General features: G+C 56.2%; 1 protein-coding gene across 1 annotated transcript in view; it reads right to left on the bottom strand.

The window, feature by feature from the left end:
- The window catches only part of NTN1 (netrin 1), a 181,676-nt gene extending 179,091 nt beyond the window's left edge, over positions 1 to 2,585 (bottom strand). The window contains exons 1-3 of the mRNA XM_036452200.2: positions 2,452 to 2,585; positions 1,932 to 1,971; positions 835 to 1,885 (exon numbers count right to left, since the gene is read on the bottom strand). Of these exons, the coding sequence (XP_036308093.1) occupies positions 835 to 1,861 (1,027 nt within the window). The 5' untranslated portion in view covers positions 1,862 to 1,885; positions 1,932 to 1,971; positions 2,452 to 2,585. The remainder of the gene's footprint in view (positions 1 to 834; positions 1,886 to 1,931; positions 1,972 to 2,451) is intronic.
- Positions 2,586 to 19,461: the final 16,876 nt, after the last annotated feature.

A 19,461-nucleotide genomic window follows, 5' to 3' on the forward strand; every position in this document is an offset into this window, starting at 1 on the left:
TTCTCTTTCAGGAACTGAAACCCCATTAAAAAGTGAGAATCTGGATCCTTCGTTAATTCAAAACTATTTAATTTCACCCGATTCTGACACTAACACATCTGTTGTGCTCCCTTTTTTTTTGGAACCAGAATTGAATTAGTTTAAAATAATTAATGAACTCTCCTTTGTAATCTGTAGATAAGTAATTAACTTCCATCACATCATCATTTTGCTAACACAAGCATGCTGTCCAAAAGAGGAGGAAAAAAATTCAAACCATAAAACATAAATGGAGGGCGCAGGAATGGATATTCGCCGGGTACTGAACTGGCCCCACACTGCAAATAAACCCCTCTGCCATCTCCCCAGGGGATTTATGGTTGTGGGGCTGGAACCCCCAGGGAACCAGGCCAGCGGGCGGGATCCCCCACTGCGCCCAGTTTCAGCCCTAAGACAGGACGGTCCCCCCAGCTGAGGGGAAGGCAATGCATGTTTGCATGTGGATCCCAGGTTAGAGGAACATTTTCTGCAAAACGCTCCCTCTCCCTGCAACATTTCCCGTGCTTCTTGGCTTTGCAGAGCGCACCGGTCGGTCGCAAACCGGAGAGAGTCCAGGGCCAGCGCCACGGGGAGCGCGCGGTCCTGAGCTCTGCCCTCCGGCTTCACCGCATCCCGTATCCCGGAACGCACCTCCCTCCATCCTGGGCGGCACCACCGCAGCGGAGGATCCTCCGTGCAGCCGCGGCGCCCCGGGGTGCGAGGCCCCCCGAACAGCCGCCCCGCGCCCCCGCCCGTCCCCCCCCACCCCCTGCCGCCCGCATCCCGCACCCCCCAGCCACGCGGCGCCGCACTCACCCACGCACTCGTTGGCCTCGCGGGCCGTGGCGCGCTGCCAGGGCCGGTCGTAGTGGAAGGGCTTGCAGCGGTCGCACTCGGGCCCCGCCGTGTGGTGCCGGCAGTCGCACACCAGGCCGCCGTCGTCGCGGTCGCGCACGCAGCGGGCCGCGTGGCCGTTGCACTTGCAGCGGCCGCCCACCTGCAGGTCGGACACGGCGTAGAAGTACGAGTCGCGCGCCAGCTCCGGGTCGTCCTCGTTCTCGTCGCCGAACGTGTGCAGGCGGCTGAAGGCCACGCGGATGTCGGTGGCCGTGACCCAGTCCTGCAGCACCGGCGAGTTGTCGAAGTCGTGCGCCGAGGGCCGCCCGTCCAGCGTGCTGAAGGCGATGAGGCCGCCCTGCAGCGGCCGCATGTCGGTGTGCGAGTCGGTGCACACGGCCTCCTGCTCGTTCTGCTTGGCGATGGGCGCGCGCGGCGGCCGGTTATACATCCGGCGGCACTGCGTGGAGTAGAACTGGAAGGGCACCCACGTGCGCCCGTAGTCCATGGACTTGAAGATGGCCATGGACTCGGGCCGCGGCGAGCAGAACTGCAGGCTCACGTAGGTCACCTCGAACTTCTTGCCCAGCGACAGCGTGAGCGTGACGTTGTGCGGGAACTGCGGGTAGGTCTCGGACTGCCAGCACGTGAGGTTGTGCGGGTTGTGGAGGTCGGTGAGGAAGGCGGGCGGGTGAGCCCTGCGCGGGTCGGACGCGTTGCAGAGGTGGCAGGCGCGCAGCCGCTCCTCGCCGCGCTCGCTCAGCACGCAGTAGCGCGCGGGCGGCCGGCCGCAGGTGCTGGACACGCGCACCTCCTTGCCGAAGGCGGCGTTCACGAAGTCCGGGATGCAGCGGCGCGGGTGGCCGTGCTCGTCCGAGCAGGGGTCGGGCGGCGCCGCCTGGCCCGCGAACGCGCTGAGCCCCGGCCCGGGCCCGCCGCGCGCCGCGCCCGCCAGGCACGCCACGGCCGCCAGCGCCGCCAGCGCCCCCCACGCGGCGCGCATCATGCCGCGGCCAGCCTGCCCGGCCCCGCCGCCGGAGAGGGTCCGCCCGCCGCCGGAGAGGGTCCGCCCGCCGCGCCGCGCCGAGGAGCCGGTCCGCCCGCCGCCGAAGGCGCCTGCGGAGAGAGGGGAGCTGCGCTCAGCCTGCCCGCCCGCGCCCTCTACCCACCCAGCGCGGGGCGGAGAGCCGGGGTGCGGACTAACGCCCCCCGGCTTCCCCGGCACCCACCCCGCCGCGGCAGACCGCCCGCCTCGCAGAGGAAGGCGAGTCCGGGTTTGAGGGACCCCCCGCCCCAAGCCAGCATCGCCCGCGCTTCTCCCCCGCCCAGCGGCGCAGCGGGGCCGCGGGCAAAAGCCAGGCTTCCCGGCCGCCGCCTCCACGCCGCCCGAGGGGCATGCCCGCGCCCGCCTGCCCGCTCGCAGCCAGCCTGCCCGCCGAACACCCCAAAAGTCTTGGGCGCAGGAGAGCGCGGGGAAGGGGGGCCCCAGCCCCGCAGGACCCGCGCGCTCCTTCCTTCCTCCCGCAGTCCAGGGGGCCCCCTCCGCTGCCCCGGATCGCGTCCCCGCCGCCGGAGACTCCGCGTTCGGGACGTTACCTCTGGAACGGGCAAAAGAGAAAGGAAAGTTTGCCGGGCACCGGCCGGGAGCCCGCACGCCGGGCCGCGAGAGGCTCCTCTCCCTCGCCGCTGGCGGGCGCGTCCTGCCTCAGCGCGGGCTGCCCAGCTCCATGCCCGGCGCGGCCGCCGCCGCCGCCGCTCCCGTTCGGGTGAAGCCGCGGCCGCCGCTGCCGCTGCCGCTGCCGCCGCCGACCGAGTGCCGCCCAGCCCGCGCCCGGCGCGCACTCCGCTGCCGGCGAGCACTCACCGCCGCACGCGCGCCTCCGGGGGCTCCGCAGCGGCCGCCGCTGCGCGGGGAGCGGGGAGCGGGGGGCGGAGGGGGCGGAGGGGAGCGGCGGGGGGAGCGGGGGGCGGAGGGGGCGGGGGGCGGAGCCGCCGGGCGGGGCGCCGGCCAATAACGAAGCCGGGCGGCCGCCCGCTCGGGAGCAAAGTTTTCGCCCCGGGAAAGAAGAAAGTTCAAGGGAACCGGCCGGGGTCGCGGAGGGAGCGAGAGCGCCCGCGGGTGGGAGCCGGAGAGTCCGAGGAAGGAAAGCGGAGACAAAGAGAAAGCTAGAGGAGCGCCCGGGGAAACCCCGGGGAGGAGCGGAGCGGAGGGGAGGGGGGCCCGGGCCGGCGCGCGCCCCGCGGAGGGAGGGAGGAGGGGCCGGCGTGGGACGCGGGCTGTCAGCCCCGCTCCGGCCCGCGCTGGCCGCCCCGGGAGCCTCGCAGGTTTCCGCCAGCCCCTCTCCTCCTCCTCCTCCTCCTCCTCCTCCTCCTCCTCCTCCTCGGCGGGCGGGGTGGGGGAGGGGACGGTCCTCTCCCTCCAGGTCCCATCCACACACATCTGTGTTTGCTTTCTTGGCTGCGCCGCCGCCCGCGGAGGTCGAGCCTTCCTCTCACCCAGCCTGATGGCCATGGTGGCACCGCGTACAGCTCCGTGCCCCTGCGGGCAAACAGCCTGGGGTCATGAGGAAGAGGAGGGTGTGACCTCTGCCTGCTCACCCCTCCTGCCCGAAGCCCCCCTCCCCCGGGTCTGGCGAGAGGTCCTGCCCCTGTGCACCAGCCCCCCCCCCCCCACACACACACACACACACGCACACACGCACTTCCTCCCAAGGACACACAGTTGTCACGGTGAGGTTGGGCCTATCGGTCAGGCACCGGGCTTCTTTCATGCCCGCGGAGCCAGGGTGGGCAGTAGACTGAAGGGGAAAGAAGCAGGACAGCACCCGGGCACGGGCCAGCGGCCCTCTAGCCAGGTCTGCGGAGTCTCAGGCTGGGGCGAGCCAGCCCGCCCAGGCCCCCTGAGGCAGGCTTACAGGACTCCGGGCTGGGGTTCTGAAGGATGCCATCCCCTGTTCTAGCTCATGGGAGCCCGCAGCAGCTTTGCAAAGCAGGCGTGAATTCCTTTTTGCAAATGAAGACACCTAGGTCTCCGGAGGTGAGGAAACTTGCCCAGCTCTCCCAACTGGTAAACATCAAATTCTTCCTCTCCTCACGTTTGTCAAGTGGATATTCCCACCCAGTTGTAGTCTCACGGGGCCTTCTCAGGGCTGCCCAGCCTCTCCTTACCTCATTGTCTGTCTTAACGACAGGACTGAGGACAGTGGCAGCATCTGACAGTCTCCTTTGACCCTTGCAGCAGCCACCAAGAGCTCTGGGGACAGAATGCTCAGGGCTGGGAGTCTGGGACTCCATTTCTGTTGCTTTTATGTCACAAGTAATAGAACTGGATGGAAAGCCCAGGGTCCTGCTTCTGGCCCAGCAGCTGACTTGCTGCGGGAGCTCCATTAAGTGCCTCACTTTGTCGTATTGGCTTTTTCCTAAACTCCAAGACTCTAAGAAGAGGCCTCAGGCTCGCCTGGCCCAGCTTGGTCTCGGAAGAACAGCTTTCCCTGAGAGACAGCTCCCAAGCCAGCTCTTCCCGGCCTGGGATGTCACCCAGCCCAAGGAGCGACATGCGGTCCTTTTCAGGACAGCCCGGGCCCACCCTCTTTCTGGGGTGACCCATGAACTTTGCCTTCTTGTTCCACTGCCACTGGGCACCGGTTACTTATGCCTGATCTATGGCTGAGAGGATTTCAGGTGACTTACAGAGGAACTTAAACATGGAGACAGAGCATCAATTAGACAGGGATTGGAGAATGAGATGTCTAACCACATGGACTGACACATCCCAATGGCACGTTAGGCAGCACAGCGGTTAGGAGCGAGGGTGCCGCTGGCAAGTTTTGCAACTTTCTGCCCCTTATTTTTCTCATTTTCAAAAGGGGGTACAACATTGTCTACCTCACAGAGTTGTGAGCATCAAAGGAGCTAACATGAATATTATAGCTTATAAAATGTATACATGCTGTATTTATATAATCTATATGAATAGACTCACATATAGGTACATGTACATATACATAAAACCAGGCACATAATAAGTAAGTGAGTGTAAAAATGTTAGTTCTTACTATTAAATTGCTAAATCCTTATGGGAACTTAAAGCTGATAAGTAAATTTAATTTAAAAATTATAAAATGAAAAAAAAGCAAATTACAAAACACTATAGTCCAAAGCACGCTGCACAGTATACTATCAGTTGTTTGTTTGTTTTTAATATGCATACAAAGACAGTTAATTGTGGTTAACACTGGATAGTGAGATTAGAGGTGATTTTTATTTACGCTTGCTTGTATATTCTCGATTTTGTGGAGTAAAATAAGAGGGAAAGCTAAGAGGAAAAAAATAAAAGCCAAGAGGAAGGACCAAGTAGAGATGGGGAGAGAGCTAAAGTGCACCCTGAATGCCTGTTCACCTCCTCTGGGTGAGCCACAAATTTATCCCTAAGCTCCCCACACCCCCACACACACCCCTCCACCCTCAAACAGCCAAAGTGAAAAGGAGACCATGTCAGTTACACAGTTCCCCGTGTCCCAGGGATAAAAACAGACCTATTACTCACGAGAATTACAACTAACTATTCTTGGTACTAAAATCAGACAGGAATTTCTCCTGGAGGGGAGGGCCCCTACACAGAACCCGGTGTAAGGTGACAGCAAACACCCTCATCAACATCCTGCTCAGTCACAGCAGTGAGCTCAGAGGGGCAGTTTTTTGTTGGTGGCCCACCGCGTAAGCTGTTGACAGCGCTCCAAAACACAGGAAAAGACCCTGACAAGGAGGGGACTGAGAGAGGCAAATCAGAGTGCCCCGCTCCCCACCCAGCCCGCTCGGTCACCCAGGCCCCTCCCAGCCTTCCTTCTGCTGCTCTGTCCGCAGAGCTGCGGGCGGCCCTTCGGCAGGTTCGGCTGTACTCCTGGACTGCAGCTGCAGGGGGCCTCTGAGCCTAGGCAGCGGCCTTCTGGGGGGCCTTGGGAGGAAGCTTTCCACTTTGCTTGTGGTCACATAGGCCTACGCTATCTTTAGTGGTTCCAGGTGAGCCGGACTCTCTCACCTTGTGCCTTGAAGGCCTGGAACATTCTGGGACACAGTAGAGCCTGTCTACGCCAAATTCAAACCCACCTACCTCCCTGTCGCTGGTTCAGTTGGTCCAATTCCAACTCCACCATTCTGCCTCTTCAAATGTTTGACATCAACCCTCCATCATCTTTCAGTTTGATGTCTTCTAGGCCAGTGGTCTGCAAACTCATTAGTCAACAGAGCCAAATGTCAACAGTACAACGATTGACATTTTTTAAACTTAAACTTCCTCTAATGCCACCTCTTCAAAATAGACTCGCCCAGGCCATGGTATTTTGTGGAAGAGCCACACTCCAGGGGCCAAAGAGCCGCATGTGGCTCGAGAGCCGCAGTTTGCTGACCACGGTTCTAGGCTAAATGTTTCCCGGTTCTTTCAAAGATTTCGGCCAGGACATTGTTTTCTGACTGCTCTGCAGACTCGCCCATTGCCCTCTCATTTGTCAATGTCCGTTCTGAAAGCATACTACCTTTTGAGGGGACAAATGAAAAAAGCAGATGTCCAAGTGTCGTGAGAGCTCCTCAAAGTGGGGGTTATAAATACACGGCCCGAAAGGCTGTCAGGCCAGGCGCTAAGCAGCAGGATCCCTGGTTCAGGCTGGAGTTCAAAACACAACAATGGCTGCTGGGTGAGAAAGCAGATTCCCAGGTGTTTCTGCAAGGAATGTGTCTGGAGCGGGAGCTGCCTGTTCTTGGAACCCAGCCTCACCTGAAGCCCAGGGTCCCCCAGAAGAGAGGAATGTGGCAGTTTCGAGAAAACTTACAAGGAGCCAACATAGAAGGAGGAAAAACAGGAGAGTCCAGGAGAGTCGGGTGTCCTAGAAACCAGCAGGCAAGTTCGGGGAAGCAGTGACCTGAGCGTATCGCATGCTTTCAAGGTCGAGATAAGATCTGAAAGGAGTCCTTTGGATTAAACTACAAGGAAGCCATTGGTGACCTTGACCAGCAGCGGCCTGCCCGGCCCGGCCTGCCCGAGGAGTGGTAAGGACAGAAGCCAGACTGCCTCGGGGCACGGAGTGAATGGGAGGTGAGAAAGTGGAAGATAGTGAGTGTAGACACCTCTCGAGAAGTGTGAAAACAAGTGGCAGGAAAAAGAGATGGTGATAGCAGGAAGCTGATAGGGGATTGAGGGGACTTGGGGATTTTTTACTGTTGTTTATAAGATAAGGCTACTTAAACAGGCCTCGATGTGGATCCTAAGGAGGCCCAGGAGACAGGTTGAAGACAGATAAAACCGGCCTTGTAAAATGTGTGGTCAGGTGGTCTGGGAGCTGCTCGTGTTACAGTGGAATAGGAAGTGGCACCACCTGCGGAGAGTGAGGGAGCAGGTGGGCGCAGGGGCGGTTTCAGAATCGGGGAGAAGGCTGGGGGGGTCATTACAGAAAAGAGGATAATGTGTGCTGGCAGATAAAGGTCCCATTGAAGTGGGTGACTATCTAGGAGAAAGAATGCAAGCCAGCAAAGTCGCCGGGCTCCCCTCCCCCCAGCAGTGCTCAGCAGCCTCTGTGTGGACTTAGGAAAAGCAGAGCAGTTGAGTTAACCTCCAGTTGAGGATTTGTTCCAGGAGGTGGGACAACAGGGAAGCGGCTGGCTGATGGGATGGACCAGGAGGCAAAGCCAAAGAGAGAAGGAAGTGAGGACAGGAGAGGATAGAAGAGGAAAGAGAGAGAGATAGATGCCAGCCCGGGCTCTAACGCTGTGCTGTTGAATGTGAAAGCCAGGAAGCACATGTGGGTAGTTCACTTTCAGCTTGAAAGAACTGAGGTTAAGCCTGGCCGGCATAGCTCAATGGAGCATAGACCCCTGGGCCTGCAAGTCACGGTTCAATTCCCAATTCCCCGCTCAGGTCAGGACTCATCCCCAGTGGGGGGCGTGTAGGAGGTAGCCAATGAATGATTTCCTCTCACCCTCTCCCTTCCTCTCTAAAAGCAATCAAAATATATTTTTTTTAAAAAAGAAATAAACTTAAATAAAATGTAAAGCTCATTCCTCAATTATCCCTGATTTGGATAGTGCCGATAAAGAACATTTCTACCATCACAGAAACTTATATTGGACAGAACTGGCCTAGAGGATTCAGGAAAAAAAGATGAAGAAATGTCATGGGGAATAACTTGGGAGATTGTGGCCCAAACCAGATGTCTGAATTGAGGATCCCAGATGTGACAAGGCCCACGGAGGGTAACGTCGGGGATTGGTACTGCCCGGAAGGAGAGGTGAAAATGACAGGAGATAAGGTGGTCAAGATACCCTGGATATTAAAGACCCCTGGGACCCACACCAGGGCTTGGGACAGAGAGGAAAACCAAATCAGGAGCTAGTATCTTCAAAGAAAGGGAAGTGACCTAGATCTTCGATTATCAACCGGTGTGCTGCAAGAATTTTAAAATCGTGCAAGACCTGACCGTTTGGCCAGGGGCACTGAATTTCTTCCCCTTAGATTGTCAAAGTCCCAAAAATGACAACAGCCAACACAACCATAGCCATCTGGCGTGAATGAGTAAGAATTACACCTATTTTTTTTTTTTTTTTTTTTTTGTCAGATTGGTAAAAGAATAGATGTTTGGGTGTGCCATGGAATTTCAGTAATTAGTTTGGGTGTGCCGTGAGATGAAAAAGGTTGTGAATCACTGGCCTGGATGAAGAAGAGATTCCGGGGATGCTATGTGGAAGGTGGACTGAGTGGTTCTGGCCTTAAAGGGACGGAGTGTGGCTGGGGTTTTTCGTGAAGATGGAAGGAACACTGGGGCCTGAGGATGACAACAGCTCCCCCTCCAGGGCATGGGGGGTGTGTGTGATGTGGGAGAAGAGAGCCGCTGAAGGGGGCTGCCCTGTGCATGGGGCAAAGCTGTGGGAAAATCCGTGAACGGGGAGGAGGCAGGGGAGAGCATACCCCAGGGATGGGGGGCACCAGGTGGCACCGGCTAATGGAGAAACAAGATGACCCGAGGGGCCTTCATGTCAGGCCTGCCTGAGGGTTTTACTTTTTACGTCGAGCATTTATATAATAGAATGCGTACTCTGTGCCAAGCACACTTCTAAGAACTTTATCTATCGTTAACTCATAATACTCATCACAACCTTAGGAGGCGAGTCCTGTTATCTCCACTTTACAGAGGAGGAAACTGAGACGCAGAGAAGGAATCCGCTGAAGATGCCATCGCTGGTAAGCAGAGGAGCGGAGGTTTGACCTAACATGGTCGGGTGCCAGTGTCTGGAGCTCTTAGCACCTATAGGCAGGATGGGCTGGTTGCCATAAGCTTTCCAACAAACGTGGGTCTCCAGGGTTTTGAGATGGGGGAGGAAAGTCAGGTCTACCAGAAACATGAGCTGTGACCGGGCTCGGCTGTCCAGTCCAGTTAAGAGGACAGACAGTGAATGATTTGATTTCCAGGACTCCCAGCATAGGCTGGAAATTGTAGCTGCAGCGGTGGCCCCAGGATCTGGCCCCTCCAGAAGGGTCAGAGTGGCCTGGATTGATTGTGTTTCTTTGGGAAATGGAAAGAATTTGACTCAGACAGAGCTTGATTCCAATTCGCCATAATGGATGGCATGACCTCGAGCAAGCGGCCTGACCCATCTGAGCACCAGTTTTCTCACAGTGACATGGGCGGCATCACTCTCACCTGATAGGTTTGTCAGGGCGGCCACAAAGACAGATCTGGAAAAAAAGAAGCTGGAGCAAAGGAGAGGCTCCATAGGTGCTAGGTTAGAGGGGCTTTCTGTTTGTTTCTTTTTGACACTCATAATTCTCAGATCAGGCTCCCAAACCCCTCACCCTGGAAGAATTGGGGGCATCCTCTCATTTCAAGGCTTCTAGCGATCAGCTCACCGATCAGCCTCAGGGAGGTTGCTCCGGGGCCCCCGCCCAGGTCCCTGGCAGGATTTCAGATGTGGCTGTTTCCGGGAAAGGTTTGGGAGCATGGAGCACAGGCCTGGAGCGTGCAGAGGATTCCTGGAGACTCGTCCGTTTCCTCTGCGTTGTTTATCTGCATCTTCAGCTCAGGCCTCAACCGCTGCAGGCTTCTTGGCTGAGGACTCGGGAGTTGGGCCTAGAAACCGTACAAACCTTAAATCCGACAAGTCCTTTAATCTACCAGAGCTCTTTGAAGGGGTGAAATGCCTGTGGATAAGGGGAACCAGCAGATGTAATTTATTTTCATTTGCAAAAAGGGTTTGACAAGGTCCCACCCTGAACACTGTTCAAATAAAGAAGATGGGACACCATGGGGGAAGCTTTGTCGTGGATGGAAGCTGGCCTTGGAGGCAGGAAACAAAGGATGCCAATAAAAGGATGTTCTCTAGGTTGAGAAAATAGTGTGTGTGGGGGGGGGGGGGGGGGCGGCGGAGCTCCAAATTGGGGCTCAACTCATTGAGTATTTAGACAAAATTGGAAGGAGCCGGAGTCTTCTCGGTGAAACCTCAAAATTTAGAGATGACACTGGAGTGACGCCAAGAGGAAAGGGGTGAACTGGGGCATCTCAAGAGGTTGTGTGAATGGGCCGTGGAACACAGACAGGTTTAGCAGAAGGTGATGTGATCAGGGAGAAATAATTTGAAATACTCTTATAGGATAAAAGGTTATCAATTAAGGTTGAAAAATACTATTTTAGGAATGGAATACAAACTATTTCCTTAAGATTGTTTCTCCACAGAGGCATTCTGGGTCAGAAAATTCTTCACTGGACAGAACAGCCCTGTCCATTACAGGGCACTGGGCATTCCTGACCCCTGCCCATAGTGAACATTACCTTATATGAAAGAAAAAAAAAGTCTTTACAGATTAAGAATCTTGAGATGGGAATATCCTGGATTATCTGGGTAGGCCCTAAATGCCATCACAAGTGTCTTTACAAGAGAGTACCAAAGGGAGATCTGACAAGATAGGAGAGGAGAAGGCCTTGTGAAGACAGAGTCATAGGGTGGTATGGCCACAAGCCAAGGAATATTGCAGCCACAGGAAGCTGAAAGAGATAAACTCATTCTCCAGAATCTGTGGAGGGAGCCCTCCCTTGACTTCAATCCAGTGACAGTGATTTCAAACTTCTGGCCTCCAGGTCTGTGAAATAATAAATTCCTGTTGTTTTAAGCCACCCAATTTGTAGGAATTTGTGGCCACAGGAAGCTAATACACTGATAACCCAATAACCCAGTAATGCCAGAATTAAGAGGGTTCCTTGCAGCCCAGCTGGTATGGCTCAGTGGTTGAGCATCGACCTATAAACCTGGAGGTCACAGTTTGATTCCCAGTTGGGGCATGCAGGAGAGATCGATGATTCTCTCTCATCATTGATGTTTCTGTCTCTCTCCCCCTCTGCTTTCCTCTCTGAAATCAGGGGAAGAAATATATATACAAGTATTTTTAAAAAGCGTCCTTTACAAATATTAAAAGGGGAGCTTGGGGTAAATGAAAGGAACAAAAAGAGGGACTGCTAGCACTCTGGTTTTGAAATGCTTGTGAAGTCTTCCTTTGGGTCCTCTCATGTGCTGTGGCCATGCCTCACTGTCCTTTACCTCCCACAGTGCTGTGTTCAGCCCTTCAACATAAGCTTGCCAAGTGCCTGATCTTAATATTAATGTATTACACTGAGTGGCCAAGTTATTATGATCTCTGAACGCATAAGAATCTGGCCACTCAGTATATATCCTATATAATAAAAGTCTAATGTATAAATTGTCCCCTCGACCAGGAGTTCGACCAGCAGGCAGGCCGGCAAACCGCCCATGTCCCCTTCCCCTGGCCAGGCTGGCAGGACCCCACCCATGCATGAATTCATGCACAGGGCCTCTAATACACACACAAACACACACAAACACACACACACACACAAACACACACACACACACAAACACACACACACACACACACACACACACACACACACACACACATTGAGTGGCCAGATTATTATGGGTTCAGAGATCATAATATTCCAGCCACTCAGTGTATAAACCCTTTTCTGGAGGCCAGGGTTGCTACACTGTTTATGATTTTGAATATATTTCAAAAGCAAGTCAGTAGCCCCCTGAGCATTTGAGAAAAGAGGAGTCACAGTATTAGGGACTTTAGTCCCCAAGGGAGCCAGAAGCTCCTCCCTTAGAAGTGTCTGTAAGGCATCTTCTGCTGTCCCAGCGTCACAGAGAACCACAGATTAGGGTCCTTGGGGGGATGGGTGACTGCTGAACATTGTTACACTGAGAAGTGACAGCTGACAGTAGAACCTATCCCAGCCACTACTCAGGAACCCAAGATAAGTCCCACCCAGATTTTTTGCTGTATTGGAGCCCAGTGGAGACAGAGAAGAATAGAAGGAGTCCCTAGAGAGCACCCATCCAGTGCTCCCCAGTCTACAAGTGAGGAAACTGAGGCAGGGGAGCTGAGCGAATTGCCTAGGAGCTGATGTTCCTAAAGATGGCTGTGAGTCTTCAGAACAGGTTGTGGGTCACCCACTTAACCACACTTGGGGGACACCTGCTATACATTCAACCCTGCTGACCTCGGTGGAAAAAAGATCATGATTTTGATGGGAAAATGTTTTTCATGAAATATTATTACATAAAAAAAAAGCTCTTATGCTTCAAGGAGTAATCTTCTGTTACCTGTAAAAACTCAGCTATGTAAAACAGCTTATTATCCCCAAATAGTAAACTGAGGTATTACTGGTCTTCGTGGCACACAGGGACAAAAATTAGGCTTCATGGGCATGTGCCCTGACCAGGTATCTAACTGGTGACCTCTTGGTGCAGGGAATGATGCTCAACCACTGAGCCACACAGGCTGGATTCAGAACCATTTTTAACTGTGCAGTTGAGTACTTAAGAATATTTGCTTTGCCGAAACCGGTTTGGCTCAATGGATAGAGCGTCGGCTTGGGGACTGAAGGGTCCCGGGTTCGATTCTGGTCAAGGGCACGTACCTTGGTTGTGGGCACATCCCCAGTAGGGGATGAGCAAGAGGCAGCTGATCGATGACTCTCTCTCATCGATGTTTCTAACTCTGTATCTCTCTCACTTCCTCTCTGTACAAAATCAATAAAATATATTTTTTAAAAAATTAGGCTTCAGTTCAAGAGGTGATACAGGATGAAACAGACATGGACCATTGATTCCAAACAGATTGGGCAAGTACAGGAATTATAACAAGGTATAAAAGGAAAGCCAGGTTTGGAGGGAAGGAGGGGACCTCTCACCGATGGTAACATCAGGTAGAGTGCTACATTCTAGCCCCAAGACGGATGCTGGAAATTAGACAGAGGCTGGCTAGGCATGACCTAGCCTAGAAGCTACTTCCTAGCCCCCGCTGGGCACCTGGCTATGGGGTCTCCCAGGGAGCCCAGGTTCCTAGCCCTGTTTGCAGAGAGCCCCTCAGGTGGTCGGCAGGATGGTGCAGGGCCAAGAAGACTTCTTGGGTTATACTCGTCATGTACACCCCCTGACCTTCACACGTCTGAGACAGTGGGTGCTATGGACTAAAGGACTGCGTCTATTAAAGCCCTAATCCTCAGTGGTGGGATTAGTGCCCTTTTAAGAAGAGATAGGAGAGACATAAGCCCTCTTTCCTCCATGTGAGAGCACAGCAGGAAGGCAGCGAGCTGTCTGAAAACCAGGCAGAGAGCCTTCACCAGGAATCAAATTGGCCAGCACCTTGGCCTTGGCCTTCCCAGCCTCCAGAACAATGAGAAATAAATGTTTGCTGCTCAAGCCACTCAGCAGTCTATGGTATTCTGTTGCCTTCTTTCCTTCCTTCCTTCCTTCCTTCCTTCCTTCCTTCCTTCCTTCCTTCCTTCCTTCCTCCTTCCTTCTTTTCATCCATCCAAGTCTCCCATGGATGTCAGGAGTACAGAGTAAAAAAGTATATTCAAAAGACCCTGAAGTGTCCAAAGCCCTAAACAAAACTAATCTTTATAAATTTGTGTGGAACCAGATAACCCAGTGCCACTACCATCACCATGGTTACCACAGGGACACCACTCTCTTGAGGGGATGACAAGCTGCCCTAGGCAACTGAAGATCATGTGCAGGACAGTGACAACTAGCACTACAGGAAGGCCAGACTTGGTGTTAATAGCAGGTCACTAACTACTAATGCACAGTAATCATGCATAATAACTACCAAATCATATTCATTTCAGCTTGGGCTCAGGTAGATCCCTCAAGAGTGGTGTCTATGATCACAGTCACAATCACAGTCACAATGACAGCTCACACGTACAGGATACACTGTATGGCTGCCAGGCTGAGCCTGGGAATGGATATGTTGTCTCAGCTTATAGAGGCAGCCGTGGTAGCAGAGGTGCTGGAGGTGAAATTATGGGTTTATCTGCTTAGGGACCACAGAGCTGGGGTTGGGAAGCCAGAATATAGACCCAATGTCTGGGCACACATCTCTATTGCTCAGTGCTATACACTCAACACCCAGCCAATAGTAGGCACTCAAAAAATATGTGCTAGCTGAAACCAGTTTGGCTTAGTGGATAGAGCCTCGGTCTGCGGACTGAAAGGTCCTAGGTTCGATTCCAGTCAAGGGCATGTTCATTGGTTGTGGGCACATCCCCTGTAGGGGGTGTGCAGGAGGCAGCTGGTCGATGATTCTCTCTCATCGATGTTTCTAGCTCTCTATCCCTCTCCCTTCCTCTCTGTGAAAAATCAATAAAATATGTTTTAAAAAATGTTTGCTAAATGAACAGAGAGAAGGCCAGCCAATGCATCCATGTGTAAGGAATAGCGATTTCTTGGTACCAGGGAGTATGTCTGACTTGGGTTTAGTGGGTCCAATTTGGTTCTGTATCCACAAGCTTTCGCTTCCTATCAATTCTTCACCCCAACAAAGAAGACTCACCATGCAGGAAACGCTGGCCTTGCTCCAGAACTTGGATGTTCCTTGGCATCATCAAGATCTCATCATCTGTCTCTCTCTCTCTCTCTCTCTCTCTCTCTCTCTCTCTCTCTCTCTCTCACACACACACACACACACACACACACACACACACACACACACACACACACGCCTATGTCTCCTCGCTCCGGAGTAGGAGCCAGCCTTTCACCTGGAGCTGAGGACCTTCCTGGTCTGAGTGCCCTCACACCCTGGATCCAAAGGACTCAAGAGACAACTGCCTCCTGCCCGGGCCCCTCAGCTCAGATCTGATTTTCTCATCATCTGGATAGTCTCAGCAACTTGCAGCAAAAGGATGAACCGGGCTGACCTTTCTGGAGGTTTGTTTAAAGCAGAACAATGTTTGTCTTGTCCAAACACTATGAATTACTCCGGAGAATCCTGCCTCGTTTTACAATCCACAGCTACAAACGGCTTATATAAATAGGGACTCGTCCCCTTCCCTGCCCCCTCTCTGTAATTACAGCTTCTCTCCCCACCCCCCCACCCCCATCCACACACACTCTTCCAGACCTTCCCCTGCCCCCCACCTTCTCTCCTCTGAGCCCCAGCATGGTGGACGGGCAGGTGTCGGGTACTCTGGGCCACAGTGTGCACCTGGGTTATTCCTGGCACGGATCCCCTATGGCGGGCGGCTCAGCCCCTGGTGTGGGCAGGGTTTGCCTCGCGGAGGGGCCCCTCAGGCATATTTGTACGGTCTGTGTGGGGCCCATGGTGCACAGTGTTGGGTCCAGCTGTCAACGTGTGAAGGTAAGAGAAGGCCCCCAGGTTTGGGGCTCCGTGTCCAGCCCCCTCAGCCTGTGCCTCGCTTGGCGCATGCTCAGCTCACCGGCAGAGGCTCCCTCCGAGGCAGCGCATTCAGGCCTCCAGAGGTGTCTCCCGGGAGACTCCGCCCACCGCGGCCTCCAATGGGGCCCGGAGACAGTCCGGCCTGAGCTGCTGATGGGCTGGGAGCTCGGGAGGAAAGCTGGGCCTGTGGTCCCCGGGGGGGAAAGGGGATGCTGGGGAAAGCCCAGTTGGGGCTGCATCTCCCTAAATACAGTCCCTAGTGCACGTATGTAGGAAGCGTGTTTAAAAGGCAGATTTCCGAGCTCCTCCCCAGGCCCAGGGGAGCGCTCTCTGGGGGCGAGGCCAGGGGCTGGGATCCACTCTGCGGTGAAACCCATGCTCCTTCAAGTTCTCTGGCGAGCTGGGTCACACTGGCAGCCCCTTGGGCCCTCAGGGCCACCGTCTGTGCAATGGCCCCTAGAAACTTTGAAAGGCCCCGTCCAGCTCTTCGCATGTTTCCTTCCAAGAAGAGCCGGACACCACACCCAGGAGCCCGAAGGATGGGTGGAAGCAGCCAGAGAAAGACGGGGAGTCCCTGGAGCTCCGAGAAAAGGTGTGGGTGGAGACTTGGAGGGATGCCAGGGCACAGCAGCTGGACCGCTGGTTGGGGGGGGGGGGTTGTGTGTGGGGGTGCGGGATCCTTCTCCTGAGGGCCCTGCACTTGGAGCCCAATGTGATCCCATTTCATTCCTGCTTCCCAGACAAGGAGAGTGAGGCTCAAGGGAGGTGTGACTTCCACTCAGAAGCTGGCAAGTGGCATAGGGTTCCACCCCCTGTGCCAACCGCCGGGTCACCCATCTGGCTGTGCCAGGAAGGTCCCTTCTGACCAGCTGCTTCCCCTGTCATTCCAGCCTCTCCGCCAAGCTGAGCTTCGGACTCAGAGGCACACAGCTTCTTCTCTTCCCCCATGGGGTCCCGCTGGGCCCCGAGGACAGAAGACGGAGTGGCTGGAGCGCCACCTGGGATACTCCCCCAGGCTCAGGGCTCTCCATCCAGCTCCGCTAAAGGGCAGGGCGCCGCCGGGAAAGGGCCCCGGCTTTCAGAGCCGCAGACCGGGTATGCCTGGCACTCTTGGGGCGACCCCGGGGTCAAGAAGAGGTCAGAGGATAAAGCTGCCCCCCCCCCTCAGCTGATGCCCTGGGGCACACCTGGGGTCCCGGCAGGAGGCTGCGGATGGCACCGCGCCCCCTCCCCAGCCCCGCAGGCCGGAGGGCCGGTGCCGCAGGGAGTCCGGCTGGAAACCGCCGGCCAGGGTCCGGGCTGCACCGCGGGCCCCGCTCCTGCGCCCTGTGCCGGTGCATGGGGCCCCAGTTACACTTTGGGGGACCCCGAAACTTGCGTGCGGCCTCGGGCACCCCCCGGACGGCCCTGGACCACGCGGGTCCTTCTCCTCGGCGAACCGTATAGGGTTTGAGACGAGGACTCCCCCAAAACCCCAGCTCCGACCGTGCGCGCCTCGGATCAGCATCGCTTCCTCCCAGCCTGGCATCTGATTTTCTAATCAAGCTCTTTGTCCCCCGCGGCCTCCGCCGAATCCCTCCTTTCCCGCTTCCCCTCGGCCTCGGCCCGGGTCGCGCTCTCGCCGGCTTTCCTCCCGTCGGAGGCGCGGGCGGCCGGTTCCCGGGAGGCGGGTGCGCGGCGCGGCCCGCGCTGCAGGGAAACGGCCCGCGGAGCCGGCGGGCGCGGCGGCGATGGATCCCGGGAGTGACAGCCCCTTTGAGCGCCGGGCGAACGACATTCTGTGCCTGTGAAAGGCTTTCCCCCCACCTCTGCTCGGATTAGCCCCGGGGATGAATGCGCCCATTATCCAGCCCGGTGACCATTCTGAAACGCCAAATTAATTACCGAGCGCTGAATCGGGCGCCGGGGCCGGGGCGCCGGGAGGTGTGAAAAGAGCGAGCGACTGGGGACGGGGAGGCGAGGGGCGCAGCGCGGAGGCCGGGCGGGGTGGCCCGGGGCGCGGGGCGCGGGCGCGGCGGGGCCGCCGAGCACGATCCGCCGGGTGACCGGGCGCGACCGCGGGGCGAGGGGGCTGCAGGGGAACCCGGGCGGGCGGAGGGCGCGGAGCCGGTGGCGGTGGCGGCAGGCTGGGGCTCGCCGGGACAGCGGCCAGGGCGAGCCAAGTGCTCGGGGCGCGGGGCCGGGGCGCCGGCCTGCGCCGCGCGCGGGGGTGCCCCCGGATCCCCGCCGGGAAGATCGCCCCTGAGGGCCCAGCGCTCGGCCCCCCGCGCCATCCGCGCCCCGGCCCCGCGCCGCTCCGAGCGGCTTGCCCTCCGAGGCCTTGGACAAACTTGGGCGCCGCCCTCCAGCAGCAGCCGGGCCGGGGCTGGGGGAGCGCGGGGCCGCCCCGGGCCGCCTCCGCCGGACCCCGCCCGCGGCAGGCGCTCGGACCCCCGATCCGCACTTACCTCCGGAGGCGCTGCGGGAGGGAGAGGGCGGCGAGCGCGGCGGCTCCGCTGGAGTGCGCGGGGCGCCGGGGAGCGCGCGCTTTAAGCCTCTTCCCCGAGGCTCCGCCAGGTGGTGTCAGGCCGGCCCGGGGCCCGGCGGGGGCGGCTCCTCGCCCCGCGGCCACCCCGCTTCCCAGGATCCCGGCCCCGCGCGTCCACTCCGCGCCCCGCCGCGCCCGCGCCCGCGGAGCTGAGCTGGAGCCCAGGAGGACGGCGTGGGCACCTTCGGGACACGGATACCCAGGAGAGCAAGCCCGCCATCCTGGTGGGCCTGAGGAGGGAGGACTGAATTGGGGCTCCGGGGGTCGTGCTGGGGCGGTGAGGGAAGGGGCCGGAGGAGACTGAGGAGTCTTGCCCAAGGACCTGCAGGTGATGTGCCCACTGTCATCATCTCAGAAGGCGCCTCAGGTCCGTGTCAAACTGGTGCTCTCACCCTTTGATCTAAAATGGCGAGTGCAGGCCTCGTCCCCTCACCACTGAAATGACTGAGCTGTAGAGAACTATTGTCACCGAAATCCAGGGAAAGGTGTCCTTTAAGCTCCTGAAACAGGAGAGTTTAAGAGGAGCCAAGGGAAGGAAGAAGGGACTCGGCATTCATCAGGCGGGAAGCAGGAGTGGGCCTGGAAGGGCTTGGAGTGACCCTGTTCCCCCTGCCTCCTGCCAGCTGGGGGGAAGGGGGGATGTCCATCCCTGGCCCCTGGGACCCACCACAGAGCTCACCTGCTACAGGGGTAAACCACGACTTCAGGCCATTCTTAACATTTTACATCATCTGCCTTTTCTTTCAGAAATTATTTTTGTTATTCGCACTGAGATTTCAAATGGCATTCATAGTTAATGCAGCTTTCCCATTTCTTCGTGGTTTACCATTTCTTTTATATAAATGCCTTCCTCATTCTTCAGTTGCTTATTTTGGTTAATTTCTCACACAGCTGACATGCTACTCTGAGTCACCTTTGGGGGAAGGGTGCGTGGATGGTGGCCTTTTTGAGACACTGCATGTCCAAGAATGTCTCTGTTAACGTATCCACAGGCCCTAGGTAGACTTAGGATTCTATAGGACAGAGGCTCCAAAACCCTTTACTTACACTTACAACTCTGTAAGGCAGGGGTCTTGTCAGCATTAGGCAGGGAAGCACATGAAAAGTGCTTACTCTGCTCTGTGGCTAAGACACATCGAAGATCCATAAATGTTACTACCCGTGTTTCCCCGAAAATAAGACCTAGTGCAACTTTGGGAGAAAAAATTAATATAAGACACTGTCTTATTTTTGGGTAAATTCATCATCTTCTGGATTTTATAGTTGCAGAACCTTCTAGATTTAGAGGGTAATATAATCCAGTCTCTCATCCTTTTTAGACATCTGTCTTTAG

This window comes from Pipistrellus kuhlii, unplaced genomic scaffold (assembly GCF_014108245.1).
Source record: "Pipistrellus kuhlii isolate mPipKuh1 unplaced genomic scaffold, mPipKuh1.p scaffold_m20_p_23, whole genome shotgun sequence".
NCBI lineage: Eukaryota > Metazoa > Chordata > Mammalia > Chiroptera > Vespertilionidae > Pipistrellus > Pipistrellus kuhlii.